General features: G+C 38.4%; 1 protein-coding gene across 3 annotated transcripts in view; it reads right to left on the reverse strand.

The window, feature by feature from the left end:
- Positions 1-13,981, reverse strand: part of LOC116330238 (zinc transporter ZIP11) — a 173,279-nt gene that overhangs the window by 141,655 nt on the left and 17,643 nt on the right. Inside the window, exon 1 of one of the 3 annotated variants that reach the window (XM_039616741.1) lies at positions 2,031-2,107. The exons of the other annotated variants lie outside the window; for them this stretch is intronic. Coding sequence (XP_039472675.1) covers positions 2,031-2,063 — 33 coding nt within the window. The 5' untranslated portion in view covers positions 2,064-2,107. Of the gene's footprint in view, positions 1-2,030; positions 2,108-13,981 lie in introns of those variants that run through there. 3 annotated transcript variants of the gene reach the window in all.

Below are 13,981 nucleotides of genomic sequence, written 5' to 3' on the forward strand. Positions count from 1 at the left end.
AATAAATAACCTACCTCCTGTTACAGCTACCCCAATTGGTGAAAGTTCTGGACTGCACCAAACTCTTTTAGTGTTTTAATTAGCAGTGGTATGGTGTTTGACCCTGTCTTGTTGAAATATGCAAGGTCTTCCCTGAAAAAGATGTCTGGATGGCAGCTTATTTTGCTATAAACTTATACATACCTTTCATTATTGTTGGTGACTTTCCAGATGTGTAAGCAGCCAAATCTATAAGCAATAATGCCCTCCCATAACATAACAGATGGAGACTTTTGAACTGAGCATGGAACCATTAAGAAATAACAGCAGTGCAAATGATTTTAAATCCAGTAAAATGATTAATGTAGTCATTCTTCCATGCATAGGAGCAACGAAGCACAATGTCCAGGCATCCATGAAAAAGAGAATTTAAAAAGCTTTGATCTTAGGTTAATGTTTATCCTGAAGTCTTAGTTGTCATAAGAGTGAGTTTTTTAAAGTGTTAAACTATTTACTGTCTGGGATACAATTAGTTAAAGGCTGTAGTGTAAGATATATCCTACTAATTTCTGTCTATATTTTGTATTGCAGGTTGAACTTTAATATACACTGAATGGAAGAAAAAATAGGTGGAAAGAATAAATGCTTTACACAGCATACAACAGAATCTTGAAGGGCTATAATACTATAATACTATAATACCTTGCTATAATATGCTATAATACCTTGCAAAAGAGAGCATTAATTACTTTTTCTTCCATTTAACCAATGACAAACACAAAAGCAGACAACACAAAGTAGCTGTGCTCTCATCATTAGGGTCTATTTTATAGACACAATAGGGGCTTTGCTCTTATAATATGAAAGCAATTATCTGCATCCACCATAATCAATTCTGCAATCAGTGATTACAGTTTACCCTCCTGAGATGGGCTGAGTCATGTTCGCACTGAACATAAATTTTAGAAAATAACAATGAATAACAGAATGATTTGGCATACGATGTCCTGACAAGTACTGTGAGAGTTGCTCTGTGGCATGGACTGAAAAAATGAAAACGTTATTGGTAAGTCTATCTAAGCCTCTAGTCACACATACCTAGAGACCACTTGGTTAATATGACAACCACCTGCCACTTGGAAAAAAAGGTTTATTCCCCTACACATTTTTGGTGGCTGGTTACTGGAGGTTGATGCTGATGGCTCAGTTTGCTTGGGAAAAATGTGTATTCCTTGACTGGTTGGCCAGTGTTTTCTCAAGGTTGCTAGCAGTCGCACTTTATACACTGTATACCTCTGGAAAGAGCTATATCCTGCTCAGAAAACTTCCATGCAGTTGCTTTGGTTACTAGCAGATTTCAAAAGTCGACCATAGTCTGCATGGAAAATTTATGGAATAATCTCCAAGCAGTAGTGAAACTGAAAAGTGCAATGGAAACTGGAAATGGAGCTCATTCATATCATCAAAGTAAGTACTTTTCACTTGTCATCCTACAATCTGGCAAAACACAAATCCAGTGACGTATTCTTCAGAATTCTTCCAGTTTCTAAAATAAAAAATAGTTCTGGCCAGTAAAGTTTAGAGGCTCATTTAACAAAAACCAGTGGCAAACAGATCTGATTATTATCATGGAGACAGGCATAAAACACATAAGATGAGCATTGACTGGCACTGTTAAGTACTTGGCATGTGAGACCCTCCATTTAGATTAAATTGTGCATGTTTTCATCTTACTGTCTATACCCCTTTACCATCTACAGCCCTGTAGCTTTACAGATAAGGATTATAGTAAATTGAGCCTCAAGGGTGTTCTCCGTAGATTTTCCTCTCATTATGTGTATGTTCCCAATTTCATCATTCCATTCTAATAGCCTGTACTCCCTTTCTAGGCAAAATCCACCCATCCCACATCCATCCTGCTTTCGTCTATCCAACAGCTATTAATGTTCAAAGCCATCCACTTTGTCCCACTTCATCTTCTCTCTTCAAACCATAATAGACCTTGTTCCTTGGTACCCACGCCTAACTGTTGATTTGCCATCATCTCTCACCTTATCTTCTTCATACTGCACTTCAACCATCATTAAATGCACTGTCCTCAAGAGTCCTCAGCTTCTTATTTTTAGGTCTCCCTCAGTCGTCATGGGAACATTCAACTGTACTGGTTTAGCCAAAGGAATGTGCTTTTCTAAAATGCTTCTGACACAAATTAAGCCAGATTTGGTTAATTTTGGGTCACTGAAACTGGAAATGATATCTAAAAAATTGTTGGCTGCCTCTAGTTTTCCTGATTTGTTACTAGGTCATAGACCAAATGAGTTAAAATCCACTTCAACACCTTAATACTGGCAAAAATCCCAGAAAAAAAGAGGTAGATGCTCATTTTCAGGAGACCAATCTCCCCAAACTATTCATCCAATTTTTATTAAATCGTGCTTGTGTGAACTGGAATTTTATAAAGCATAAAATGTCAAACTCATGCCTAATCATCCACATCAGAATGTTCTGCAGCTTCCTATTTCTTCTTTTTGAACTGCAATTAGGAACTGTGGCTGCTGTCCACGAAATCCTGCTGGAAACTCATTGCTATGAAACAAATCTCTGACAAAAAAATCAGCCCTAGGCTGACCATCAGTCATTGCATCACTCACAAATCTGAACCATACACTGTTAGGGGCAGCACGGTGGTGTCACCTCACAATAAGAAAGCCCTGGGTTTGAATTCAGCCTGACGCCTTTCTGGCTAAAGTCTGCATGTTTCCCACAACTGAGGCTATGTCTACTCTAATCCAGATAAATTTGAAAACGGCGTTTTCATCTAAAAACGCTCTGCCTCCACACTATCGTTTTCAATCATTTCGGAACTGTTGTTCATCCACACTGAAACGACGGAAAACGCTACATTGCTGTATTGCAAATGTGTGAAACGTAAGACGATTCGACCTGCGTTATTTCTGTCTGACGTTTATTTACTTTCTGGCTCTTAGAAACTTTGCGGCAAAATGTCGAGGAAAAGGACCGACTTGAGATGGACTGACAATGAGGTGGAGTTCTTGCTGCAAGCAACACAAAAGTACAAAGTTGCAAAAGCGAGTGAGAATTAAAGAATGTGAAGAAAAGCTATCTGAAGCATGTACAAACTGTTATTAATCTTTAATAGGGCTGTCAAAATTAAGAGCAAACAAACAACTGCTTTATAAAGCCCGCCGCTATCTTAGTTTAATTGGTCACATGACTGCATAATATGACTAATATGGATCATCGTTTTCGAAAAGCTCCAGGTTCACAGTCCATACTGTGACGCGAAAACGGCGTTTTCAAATGTATCCGCTTTGGAGAGCGTTTTTAAAAAGCTCAGTTTTCCTTGACCAAAAACGCCATCTCAGTGTGGACGGAAGGCCAAAAAGGAGAGAAAAAGATGCGTTTTCAAACGAAAACATATTAGTGTGGACATGGCCTGATAATTGGTGATTCTAAATCCCGAAGGTGTGAATGTGAGCATAAGTGGTTGTCTGTCTCTGTGTTAGCCCTGTAACAGACTGACGACCTGTCCAGAGTATATATCCTAGCCTCATCCTATGACAGCACCCCCATGACCCTGAATTGGATAAGTGAAAGAAAACAGATGGCTGGATGAATGCATGTTACACTGTCCGCAGTAATAAATAATCATTAACCTAACAGGCTTCAGAGTATATAGCACCGCTGTGGTTTGTGAATTATTTTTCCCCTTGCTCTGTTTGTTTGGTATGTTTTGAAAAAAAGAATCTGGGCAGATGCAATAACCACTGCAGTGTAATCTAGGCTTTATCATATGAAACTACCACAAACAAATGAGAAGAAATTAATGGGGCAATTTCGCTCTACTATTTCATAGTATTGTTTGAGAGCCATTCAATGGGTCCCCTTTTTCCTGTTTTCATGGAGTAGCAGGAACGCTGTTATAAAACGTTCTAAACATGAAACATTTAAATGTTGCATTGAAATCCAGGTCAGTGAGGAATAAAATAAGAAGATGAAAGAGAGGATAACAGCACTGATGGGCACTGAGCCACGCTTGATGTTTTTGGAGGCTATACTTTGACGCAGCCTAGTTTTCACAGCAGTCCAATCCGATATTTTAAAGGATATGTAAATGTTTGGCATGTTTGTAGGGCTAGATGAAAAAGTCAAGGGATCACCAAAGTCAAAACGATTTTTCCTCTAGGATTTAACTCCTGTGCCAAATTTATCAAAAACTGTCAAACCCTTGTGGAGACATTAAAAGTAAAATGAAAACGTCAGGGAAGTCAGTAGAAATTATCAGAGACATTTCACTCCGCTCTCTGGAACAAACTGATTGATCAACTGATTGGCCAGCATTAGCCTTCCTTTTAAGCCTCACCATGAGCATGGCTAAAAAACACTTCCATGCATATTCTGCAGAAGTCAATCCCAATGTCACCATATAATCAATTCACTCTGAGTGCTTTCTACAGACAATCAGTGCTGTATTGATTAGTTCAAAAGGTTCGTCTGCAATCAAATGAGTTGCACTACGGAGAAATGGTGATTCCATTTTTGAAAAAATAAGCTGTATCAATTTGACAGATGAAAGAGAATTCAAAGTCTTACTTGATTTAGTGTAATGCCTTTAACAGGTCTGCATTTATAGAAATTAATGTGTGTGCATGTGCGTCCCTTGAGATCAGCATCCAGTTGCTCCACTGATCAAATGAGCATTTAACCTTGCTCCCCTTCCTACTGTGGTGCTTTGTTTTATGAACGCAGTAGAGGCCATGCACAGGGCTACATGGAGAGATTAGAGGATGTATTTTAGGGTGTTCTTCTCAGAAGTGCAAAATATGTGAGGAGAGAAGGGAAATAGATATCACTAGGATGTAAAATGTGCTGCATTTTGTAATGAGATGCACAAAGAGAGAAGCGCTAGAGGCAGAGAAAGTCATCAGTTTCAGGCTATTATTCCAAGGAAATCAAAACATGGAAATTACAAACACTCTAATGTGTGGGGTTACCTTTCTGTTTCACCCCAAGGACTTCTGCTATGATTTGTATATTCTTAGTTTAATGGTTTTGATCCAGGCCGTGTGCAAATAATTGGATGAACCAAATAAGCCTGTTACACAATATTATAACAATGTTTTTAAAATTCTGTCATAAGAAGCAAGTTTCACCTGTAAACTTCCATTATTTTCACAAATCATCCAATCACTATTTATTTGTGTGAAAGTCTGAAATGACAGAATTTTAAACTGTTCAAGAGTCCAGGCTTTTGTGGATTAGTGCAGTATATTTTCAGTGCACTGATTAAAATAGAGGAAAAACTGAAGCTATACATCCATCCATCCATCCATCCTCATCCGCTTTATCCGAGGTCGGGTCGCGGGGGCAGCAGCCTAAGCAGAGAAGCCCAGACCTCCCTCTCCCCAGCCACCTCCTCCAGCTCATCCGGGGGAACACCAAGGCGTTCCCAGGCCAGCCGAGACATATAATCTCTCCAGCGCGTCCTGGGTCTGCCCCGGGGCCTCCTCCCGGTGGGACATGCCCGGAACACCTCACCCAGGAGGCGCCCAGGGGGCATCCTTGTCAGATGCCCGAACCACCTCAACTGGCTCCTTTCGATGAAGCTATACAAAAAAAAAAAAAAAACCTAAACAAAAATGGAAAAATAACTGCAGTGTTAACTCAACATCCCCACTTGGCCCCCAGCAGTCCAGCTTTGTCGCCTTTTCAACAAAACGGCCTCACTCAATGACTGTGAGAGGAGCTGAACCCCATATAAACAGTAACTCATCCAACTCCAGGAAATAAACAATTGCATACAAAATGAACATATCACAGTGCTTTATCTCTTATCCAAAAGACAACTGTAGTGATTCCTAAAATGATCCTTAAAATAAACCCATCTCCCAAATCTGCCCTTCTCTCATCACACTTGGTGCATTCCCCCAGCAACGTGACCATGAAAGGAGTCTGCTTTGCCAGTTTGGGCTCCAAACTATTGTAAATGCCAAGTGCAGTATGGGGGAGAGGTGATAAACACAAACAAATCACACATATACAGCTTTAAACTTTAATGTGGCTGTCGTTAGAATTTCATGTGACAGACAACACCATTGTTACACATATGCAATGTGCTGGATATTCAGACATTACAGGGCCATCTACTGTATAATATTCCATAACATATGGCCTTGATCTTGAGAACTGATTACACCAGTCCACTTTTCCTTTCAATGTAAATTCCTTGTTAAAAAAACAACAAACTTTCCAGACATGCAAAGTCTAAAAAGCAACAAAATTGTAATTTATCCTGCTTGTTTATTGTACACGGTTATAGTGAAGCAGAGGGGCTGCAATAACAGAAGATCGCACACTGAGTGTCACTCATGTCAGCAAAGAATGGGAAACTGAGGCTACAGTTCGTATGGGCTCACCAAGTTGGAAAAACGTTGCCTGATCTGTTGAGTCTTAATTCCTGCTCCAACATTTGGATAGCATGGTCAGAACAACATGAAAGCATGGATCCACTGTGCCATGTATCAATAGTTTAGGCTGGTGGTGGTAGTGTAATGGTGTGGGGGATATTTTCTTGGCCCCTTAGAACCAACTGAGCCACAATTAAATATCTGAGTACTGTTACTGGCCATGTTCATCCCTTAATGACCACAGCGTCCCCACCTTCTGATGGTTGCTTCCAGCAGGATAACGCACCATGCCACAAAGTTCAAATTATCTCATACTGGTGAATGACTTCACTTAAATGGTTTCCACAGTGACCAGATCAACACAAAAGAGCACCATTGAGAGTCACATGACAGCTGTGCAGCCAACAAATCTTCTTCAATTGCATGATGCTCTCATGTCAGTATAGTGGGGGGTATAATTATTTGATTTCCAGCTGAACTTAATAGTTTGCTCACTTACAAAGACAGTCAAAATTTAAATTAGGCTGCCATAAAATTAAAGACATTTCTTTGTAAGTAATAATAATAATAATAATAATGGATTGCATTTATATAGCGCTTTTCGGGACCCCTCAAAGCGCTTTACAATACCACTATTCATTCACTCTCACATTCATACACTGGTGAAGGCAAGCCACAGTTGTAGCCACAGCTGCCCTGGGGCAGACTGACAGAGGCGAGGCTGCCATATCGCGCCATCGGCCCCTCTGGCCAACACCAGCAGGCGGTAGGTGAAGTGTCTTGCCCAAGGACACAACGACCGAGACTGTCCGAGCCGGGGCTCGAACCGGCAACCTTCCGATTACAAGACGAACACCCAAGTCTTGAGCCATGATAGCAAAGTGAGCAAACTTACATTAATCAGACCTAAATCCCTCAGGAATGTTTTTAGAATTTTGTTGTATTGTGTCACAAAGAATTGAGGCAATTTTGAGGCAATGTGGTCTGACCAAGTAATAGCAACACGTATCTAACAAAACTGCTCTTAGGTGTATGTAACAACATTCAGTTTTCACTACATTTAAAACATTTCCATAAAGAAATCTGGCTTTCAATCACACAGGCAGAAGCATAATATAAGTGGTGAAAAAGAAAGTAAAAGGTTCCACGCATTCAGCTTTGACCAAGTACATCATAACTATAGCAGCTAATGTCAGCTGAGTCCTGGAGGAGAATATGAAATCAAATTGTTTATAAACCCATCAAACCAAGCAGGCAACAAAGAGCAAAAGGTACTGAAGAAACAAACACATTAAACAATCTGAGAAACATACCAAAGTTTCCCACTGTTCGACAAAACCTGGCAGCAATCTGCAATCTGGCTTTTGAGGTAAGATCAAAAAGTACAAGTTCCTATTGAGAGTCGGGGGAGAAATCAGAAAGTGCCATTCACGCTGCATTTGAAAAGCCTGCCACTTATCCCCATCCGTGAGAAAGCTTGAAGAAACCATTTCAGAGCGTATCAGTAAATGCAGAATGTACAGAGTGTGTTCGGGAAGTTTGCCGACCCTTTTAGAGTTTTGATAGATTTTATAGAAAATCATTTTACAAAGGATTCAAGTCATTTATTCCCCATCAGCCTACAGACACGACTGCACAGTGGCACAGCAAAAGCAGGTACAAATATCTTGTTTAGTAAATATCCTCAAATATATCTAAAGCAGCATAAATAAAGAATAAATATGAAACTCTAAACAGATAACAGAGTTAAAAAGGTTAAGGAAAGCATTATATTGCTTTGACTACCTTATTTTAGCAAAATGGAAAGTGGGAGTAAAATGCAGTATTTTCATCTCAAAAAATGAAAAAAATTATGACTCCATGTACACTGTATCTATACAAACTGGATTATAACCACTGAACAGGAGCATTGATGTCCACTGTAGACATTAACCTTCACAAGTAGGAGGACAGTCTGTGTGCCATGTTATGATATCAGATGCCACACACATTTAAAGAGTAGTCTAACACAGAATTCCTCTTTTTTTAAATGTACAGAAATCTTTACTTTGTCCAAAAACATGAGCTGAATTTCTCCTGATTTTGAAAATGAATCTATATTTTGTTCCTGTTTAAATGACTTGGAAAAAAAAAAGCTGCAAAAAAATATGTCTAAAAATAATGTTTTACTTCATTTCTTCTCCTGGCCAACTGTGCTGCACTGTTTGTCTGTAACTAAAACACTTTGGAAAGCTGTAACTTTGCCATTTTTTTTCTGCCAAGAAAATAATTTTGTAAAGCTTCAGCTGGAAGCAGCAGGTTTGCATTTTACCCTGAACAATTTTGTTTTGACATCTTATTCACTTTCTTGGACTGAATAGCTCACACGTTTTGTTCATGTTGGTAAATTCATCTGTGTTATAATTTCTGAACCTGTTGCCAGGTTAGATGACATGTTCTGCCACTGGGAGCTCAACAGCAGTAAAAATACAATTCATATTCTCCAAAGAAATTCTGAACATAATGCTAATATACCCATCCAAAGTATCGTAACGTAACACAACATTGTGAAATGATAGAATGTGCTCTTGCAGAAACATCAAGTATGTATGGAAGTTGTTCACTGTTGCATGTGCACAGAGTGAGGGCATTATACACTGAAAAAATCTTAATGGGATCATTTTTTTCATCAGTCAATATCAACATAAATTTGTATCAAGATATATATCAAATCACTATGTCTGTCAGGCTTAAAGGTCATTTTTTTTACTCTTAAGTGAAGATATAAGGTGAATTTTGGTTCAAATATAATTATATTTCTGTGAGACGCTCATATAACATTATTATTATAGCATAATATAACTGTATTTTAAATAAATAACAAAGGTATTTATAATAAACCACTAAATCTGTCAGTAAGCTCCAATAAATAAATTAGATATGAAACATCTCTAGTATTTGATTTTAAGGGAATAGTACTGTATTTTCTATATATTCGTTATGTTGTCTTTGCGCTTTTTCAAATGTGCTTTTGTAGTTTACAGTGCAGTAAAAACTAACGTAAAGTGCAGGATTTTGTTACTTTTTATTTGTATTCATGTGGATATTGTACATGTGTAACAGTAATTTCGACATTTAGTAAATTCATTTAAATGGTTAGTAAATATCAAATAAAAAAAAGTTTTTGATCACAAACTTATTTTGTTTTCCAAAACAATTCATACTTATTCATGAGCATTTTACATATTTCCAAATTGTAATGCATTTAAACGGTTCTAATCTGTTACTGTATCGTCCGTTATTAGCATAGCATTATTAGCACTTTGGCCTTCAGATCAATCTAGTGAACTTGAAGGTCAGGTCAAAGGTCACTGTGACATATTTTACATTTTTATACAGTACTTTCAATATTTTGACAATACACTCCACACTTGGAGGAACCATAGGGTTTAAGTTAGAATTCTTTTTATCAGTTTTTGCCAATAAATAACTAAGTGACCTTGATGTATATATGAAACTAAACTTTATTCAGTTGTTAACATGGCCCTGCTCTACACCCCTGCAAAGTTTTATGAGAGTTCATTTAAAACTTTTTGAGTAGATAATGATGATAGGCACACGAGCACGCAGATACACACACAAAAACGCTACCAAAAACATAACCTCCTTGACGGAGATAAAAAACTATGTTCCCTGTTTTGTTATTATTAGGCAATAACCTTTTTCGTCATAGGCCATGGTACAGGACAAAGTGTTAGGGACTGTGACGTCTTGCACCAGGTTTTAAGGACGGCACTGCTTCTGATGGTGAAAACGATTCATGGTGTTTCCTGCCTTTGTGGGAACAAGCTTTTGATAGAATTTCCAGTATATGTGACTCTGCCTCAACTAAATTTCTATGGCCCTTCTTTTCAAAAGAGCCCTGGCATGTGTCTGCTGACATTATCACGTGTGCTGCTACCACCTGTTCATCCTACACAACAATTATCTTTATTGCTTTAATCACCCAGTAGTTCCTTTACTATTAAAAAGAAAGTAAGTAAGTAAGTCTTGTACATTTGCCTTTTTTTCACTTTCCTTTATTTATTTTTTGATCCAAATCAAATCTTTTTTTATAATCATGACTCACCTCATAGCTAGTGGGCTTGGTTCAAGGCTTCAAACTGTTTATATAAAGATTTTCTGAAATGTCAGTGGAAACAAATAGGAAATTCACTTCCAGAACCGGAGCCATTAAAAAAGTGGGCGGTCACTGTCGAGCTCCATACGTAAAGCCTTTCTCTGTCAGGTTAACAGCACCACATGTTTTTGACATTACTGAAAATCAACCCGTTGGGATTTATAAATATCATGATGCAACCCTAGACCAGTCTCCAGCCACATAACTAATCCTACTGACCCCATGACCGCACTGCCCTGAAGGATGTTAAAACAGCAGATTTGCACTCAGTAACCTTGTAAGCATGATCTTACATCGGTCTTTAAACCCACTTCAACAACCCCCTTTTCGCCTTCTCACATTTCTTCTTTTTCATTACTTTAACACCTCATTTAAATAACAGCCTTATAGTCACTCCATGTGGGGACCGGCATTGAGGAATTTAATTATTTTGATGCAGTGACACAGAGAGAGAGTCTCTTGCAGTAAAAAGCTGGAAGGACATCCTGAAAGAGTATAATCTTATTAGTTTCTATACGTGCACCCAGAGGAAATACCAGAACCTTCATAGTTAGATAAGAACTTTTAAGGTGCTTCAGTCCTTCACTAAATTTAGAAATCAGTTATCTGTTATCAGATCTGTTCTCTATCTATATATCATGTTTGCGATCAGCAACACATTCAAACATTTAGAAATGTACTTCCTAAATCTGTCACCCGTGTGTGTCCATGTCTACGTAACAGACAACACAAAACCCACATGCCACGCTTGTTGAGCATTCCTGGGAGGTGCCGTCTACCTCTCAGCATGTCAGTGCTAATTCACATCACACACAACATAAATCTGGCGGCGGCATGGCAACACAACTAATCCTCATATGGACAAATGCCTAAACCTCTCCTACAGTGACTTCAAGCTCATTTTCAACCTCCACGCAGCAAACACACAGTTTCACTCCAGGACTTTTCAGAAGCACTGTTGGGTTTCTGGGTATCATAACACGCAAAGAAACCCCCACTTGGTGTAATTACATAAAATGTTCTTTAGCAACAAATCCCTCTCCATCAGGAGGCTTTGTAGATAACAAAAAAACAAACTGTGTTTCACACATGAATTACATCAATAAATATCTCAGCGTCATCCAAATGTGTGGGCAGTCAGGTGGAGTCTGACTGTGAGTGCTGACAGCAGGAAGAGGAGAAAGTTTCTTTGGATGAGGTACCACATTCAAATTCCTCAGTCAGACTAAAGTTACCAATGTTTTCATTGGAAGTCACAAGTAACTGTGCACAACTGTCAAAGTAATCAACAAAGATCTTTTTCAACTGATATACAATATAGTTACACTGATATGACACTGCATGACAAAAAATGAATGCAAAGTACTATAATGGACAGAAAGTAAGGTGATGCATGTTGGAAACGTGCATCATCTATTAATTGAGTTATATTAAAAACTTATTACAAACTCTCTCAAAAAAAGACTGGATGTTCTCAGCCGAGTTCTCATATAAAATGAATTTTATTAACCAAGTGGATTCAACACATTATCAGCAAATCAAATGGTCATAAACAAAGGATAAAGCTACATCAGTGTGTCTTAGGAATTCTGAGCTACATCTCCTGGTGTTCCTGGTTTCGCAGCTGACTTACTCTGACTGTTATAGTCTCATTTATGTAGCAGATTAATGTTATATGATAAGAAATTCCACACTTAAGTTGCCAGCTAAACAATCTACATGACAACTGAGTAGCTCCATTCACCAATTCAGCCATAAAATTAAACAGATGTCATTAAAACATGCTTTTCTTTTCTTTTCTTTTTTTTTGGGCAAAATTATTGAGCATTCAATCTCAAAGGATTAGAATGATCTGAACACCTTTGTTCCTTCTTGAATATAGTGCAGCATCTTTGACATTTCAATAAAACTGAACAGGGGGCTTGAAACTAGAGCCTGCACCTGTCTCCGAAGCATCTTGGCCTGATGTGCACTGACTGCATTTAGAGAGTAGCAAAGATTCGCAAATAACTGCTAACTTACAAGCACAGAAAGAGTCAGTCTGCACAAATGTGCGCAACTTGTCTGTGACACATCTCTTTGCAACAGGGGACTCTACTGTTAGCTAACTGGTTGTATTTAGGGCTGTGCGATATGACCAAAATCTCATATCCCGATATTAAGACATCTATTGTCCGATAACGACATAAATCACAAAAATGTAACATTTTCTGTAAATTCTGTGAATGTCAGGCAGCTCGACATGCGTGAAGTGTTTCCAGCTGGGCGTCGCGTACCTGGAGTCGAGTGTTTTAACTGATGCATGAAACGATACATTTTTAGACATAGGTTGTAATGGCCGCCATTTTCTTTGTGAGTATTTATTACACAGCGTGCTGCGGGGAAAAGCCTGTTCTAACGTTTGAGTCTAAGTTTTATTTTTTAGCACCTGGCGGCTCTTTTTCACTTCTCATCCGTAAATACTGTACTACTTTCACGTGATTCAGTTTATTTTGAAAAGTCTCAACAGGATCTTGAGCTTTATTGTGAAAGGTTTATGTGGAAAATAAACAAGCGGACACGAGGTGGTTTTACCGTCGTTGTTGCTAACGACAATGCTTAAAAACAAGCGCTTGTCCGTCTGTAGTGTGGTTATATTAAATATAAGAGAAAGAGAGAACTTTAGGAAATTAATATAGCCACTACAGTGACCATCAAAATAATGAAAAATATTGCCGTAAACAGTATTTTGCGACACCAACGAAACAAACGATAGCGTAAAATGAAACGATAGACGTTTTTATATCGTCATCCGATATATATCGTTATATCGAACAGTCCTAGTTGTATTCTACTTATATTTCTAGATAAAAGCAGCGTTGCTGAGTGCTTATGTCACTTTCCAGTTAAATGGCAGACCTGCAGCAACTACGTTGCTATTTGCTGAAGAATTTCAGTTTCAAATCTATGTGGTACTGACTAGGCTAAGTCTATAAGTAGCTAATGTTAATTTCTTTGTATGTTGATGGCAATGGATTTGTGATTTTCACTAATTTATCACAATTAATTACTGTATTATCACAAAGAGATGGCATATAATTGCCAGTTTTGATATTTGATATTTAGTTGATAGACTGATAGTTGATAGAACCTCCGCCCCAGTCTCAAGTCTTTTGCAGACTCCAAGAGGTTTTCTTCCAAGATTGCCCTGTATTTGGCTCCATCCATCTTCCCATCAACTCTGACCAGCTTCCCTGTCCCTGCTGAAGAGAAGCACCCCCAGAGCATGATGCTGCCACCACCATATTTGACAGTAGGGATGGTGTGTTCAGAGTGATGTGCAGTGGTAGTTTTCCGCCACACATAGCGTTTTGCATTTTGTCCAAAAAGTTCCATTTTGGTCTCATCTGACCAGAGCACCTTCTTCCACATGTTT

The sequence above is a fragment of the Oreochromis aureus genome, linkage group 8 (genome assembly GCF_013358895.1).
Source record: "Oreochromis aureus strain Israel breed Guangdong linkage group 8, ZZ_aureus, whole genome shotgun sequence".
NCBI classification, from domain to species: domain Eukaryota; kingdom Metazoa; phylum Chordata; class Actinopteri; order Cichliformes; family Cichlidae; genus Oreochromis; species Oreochromis aureus.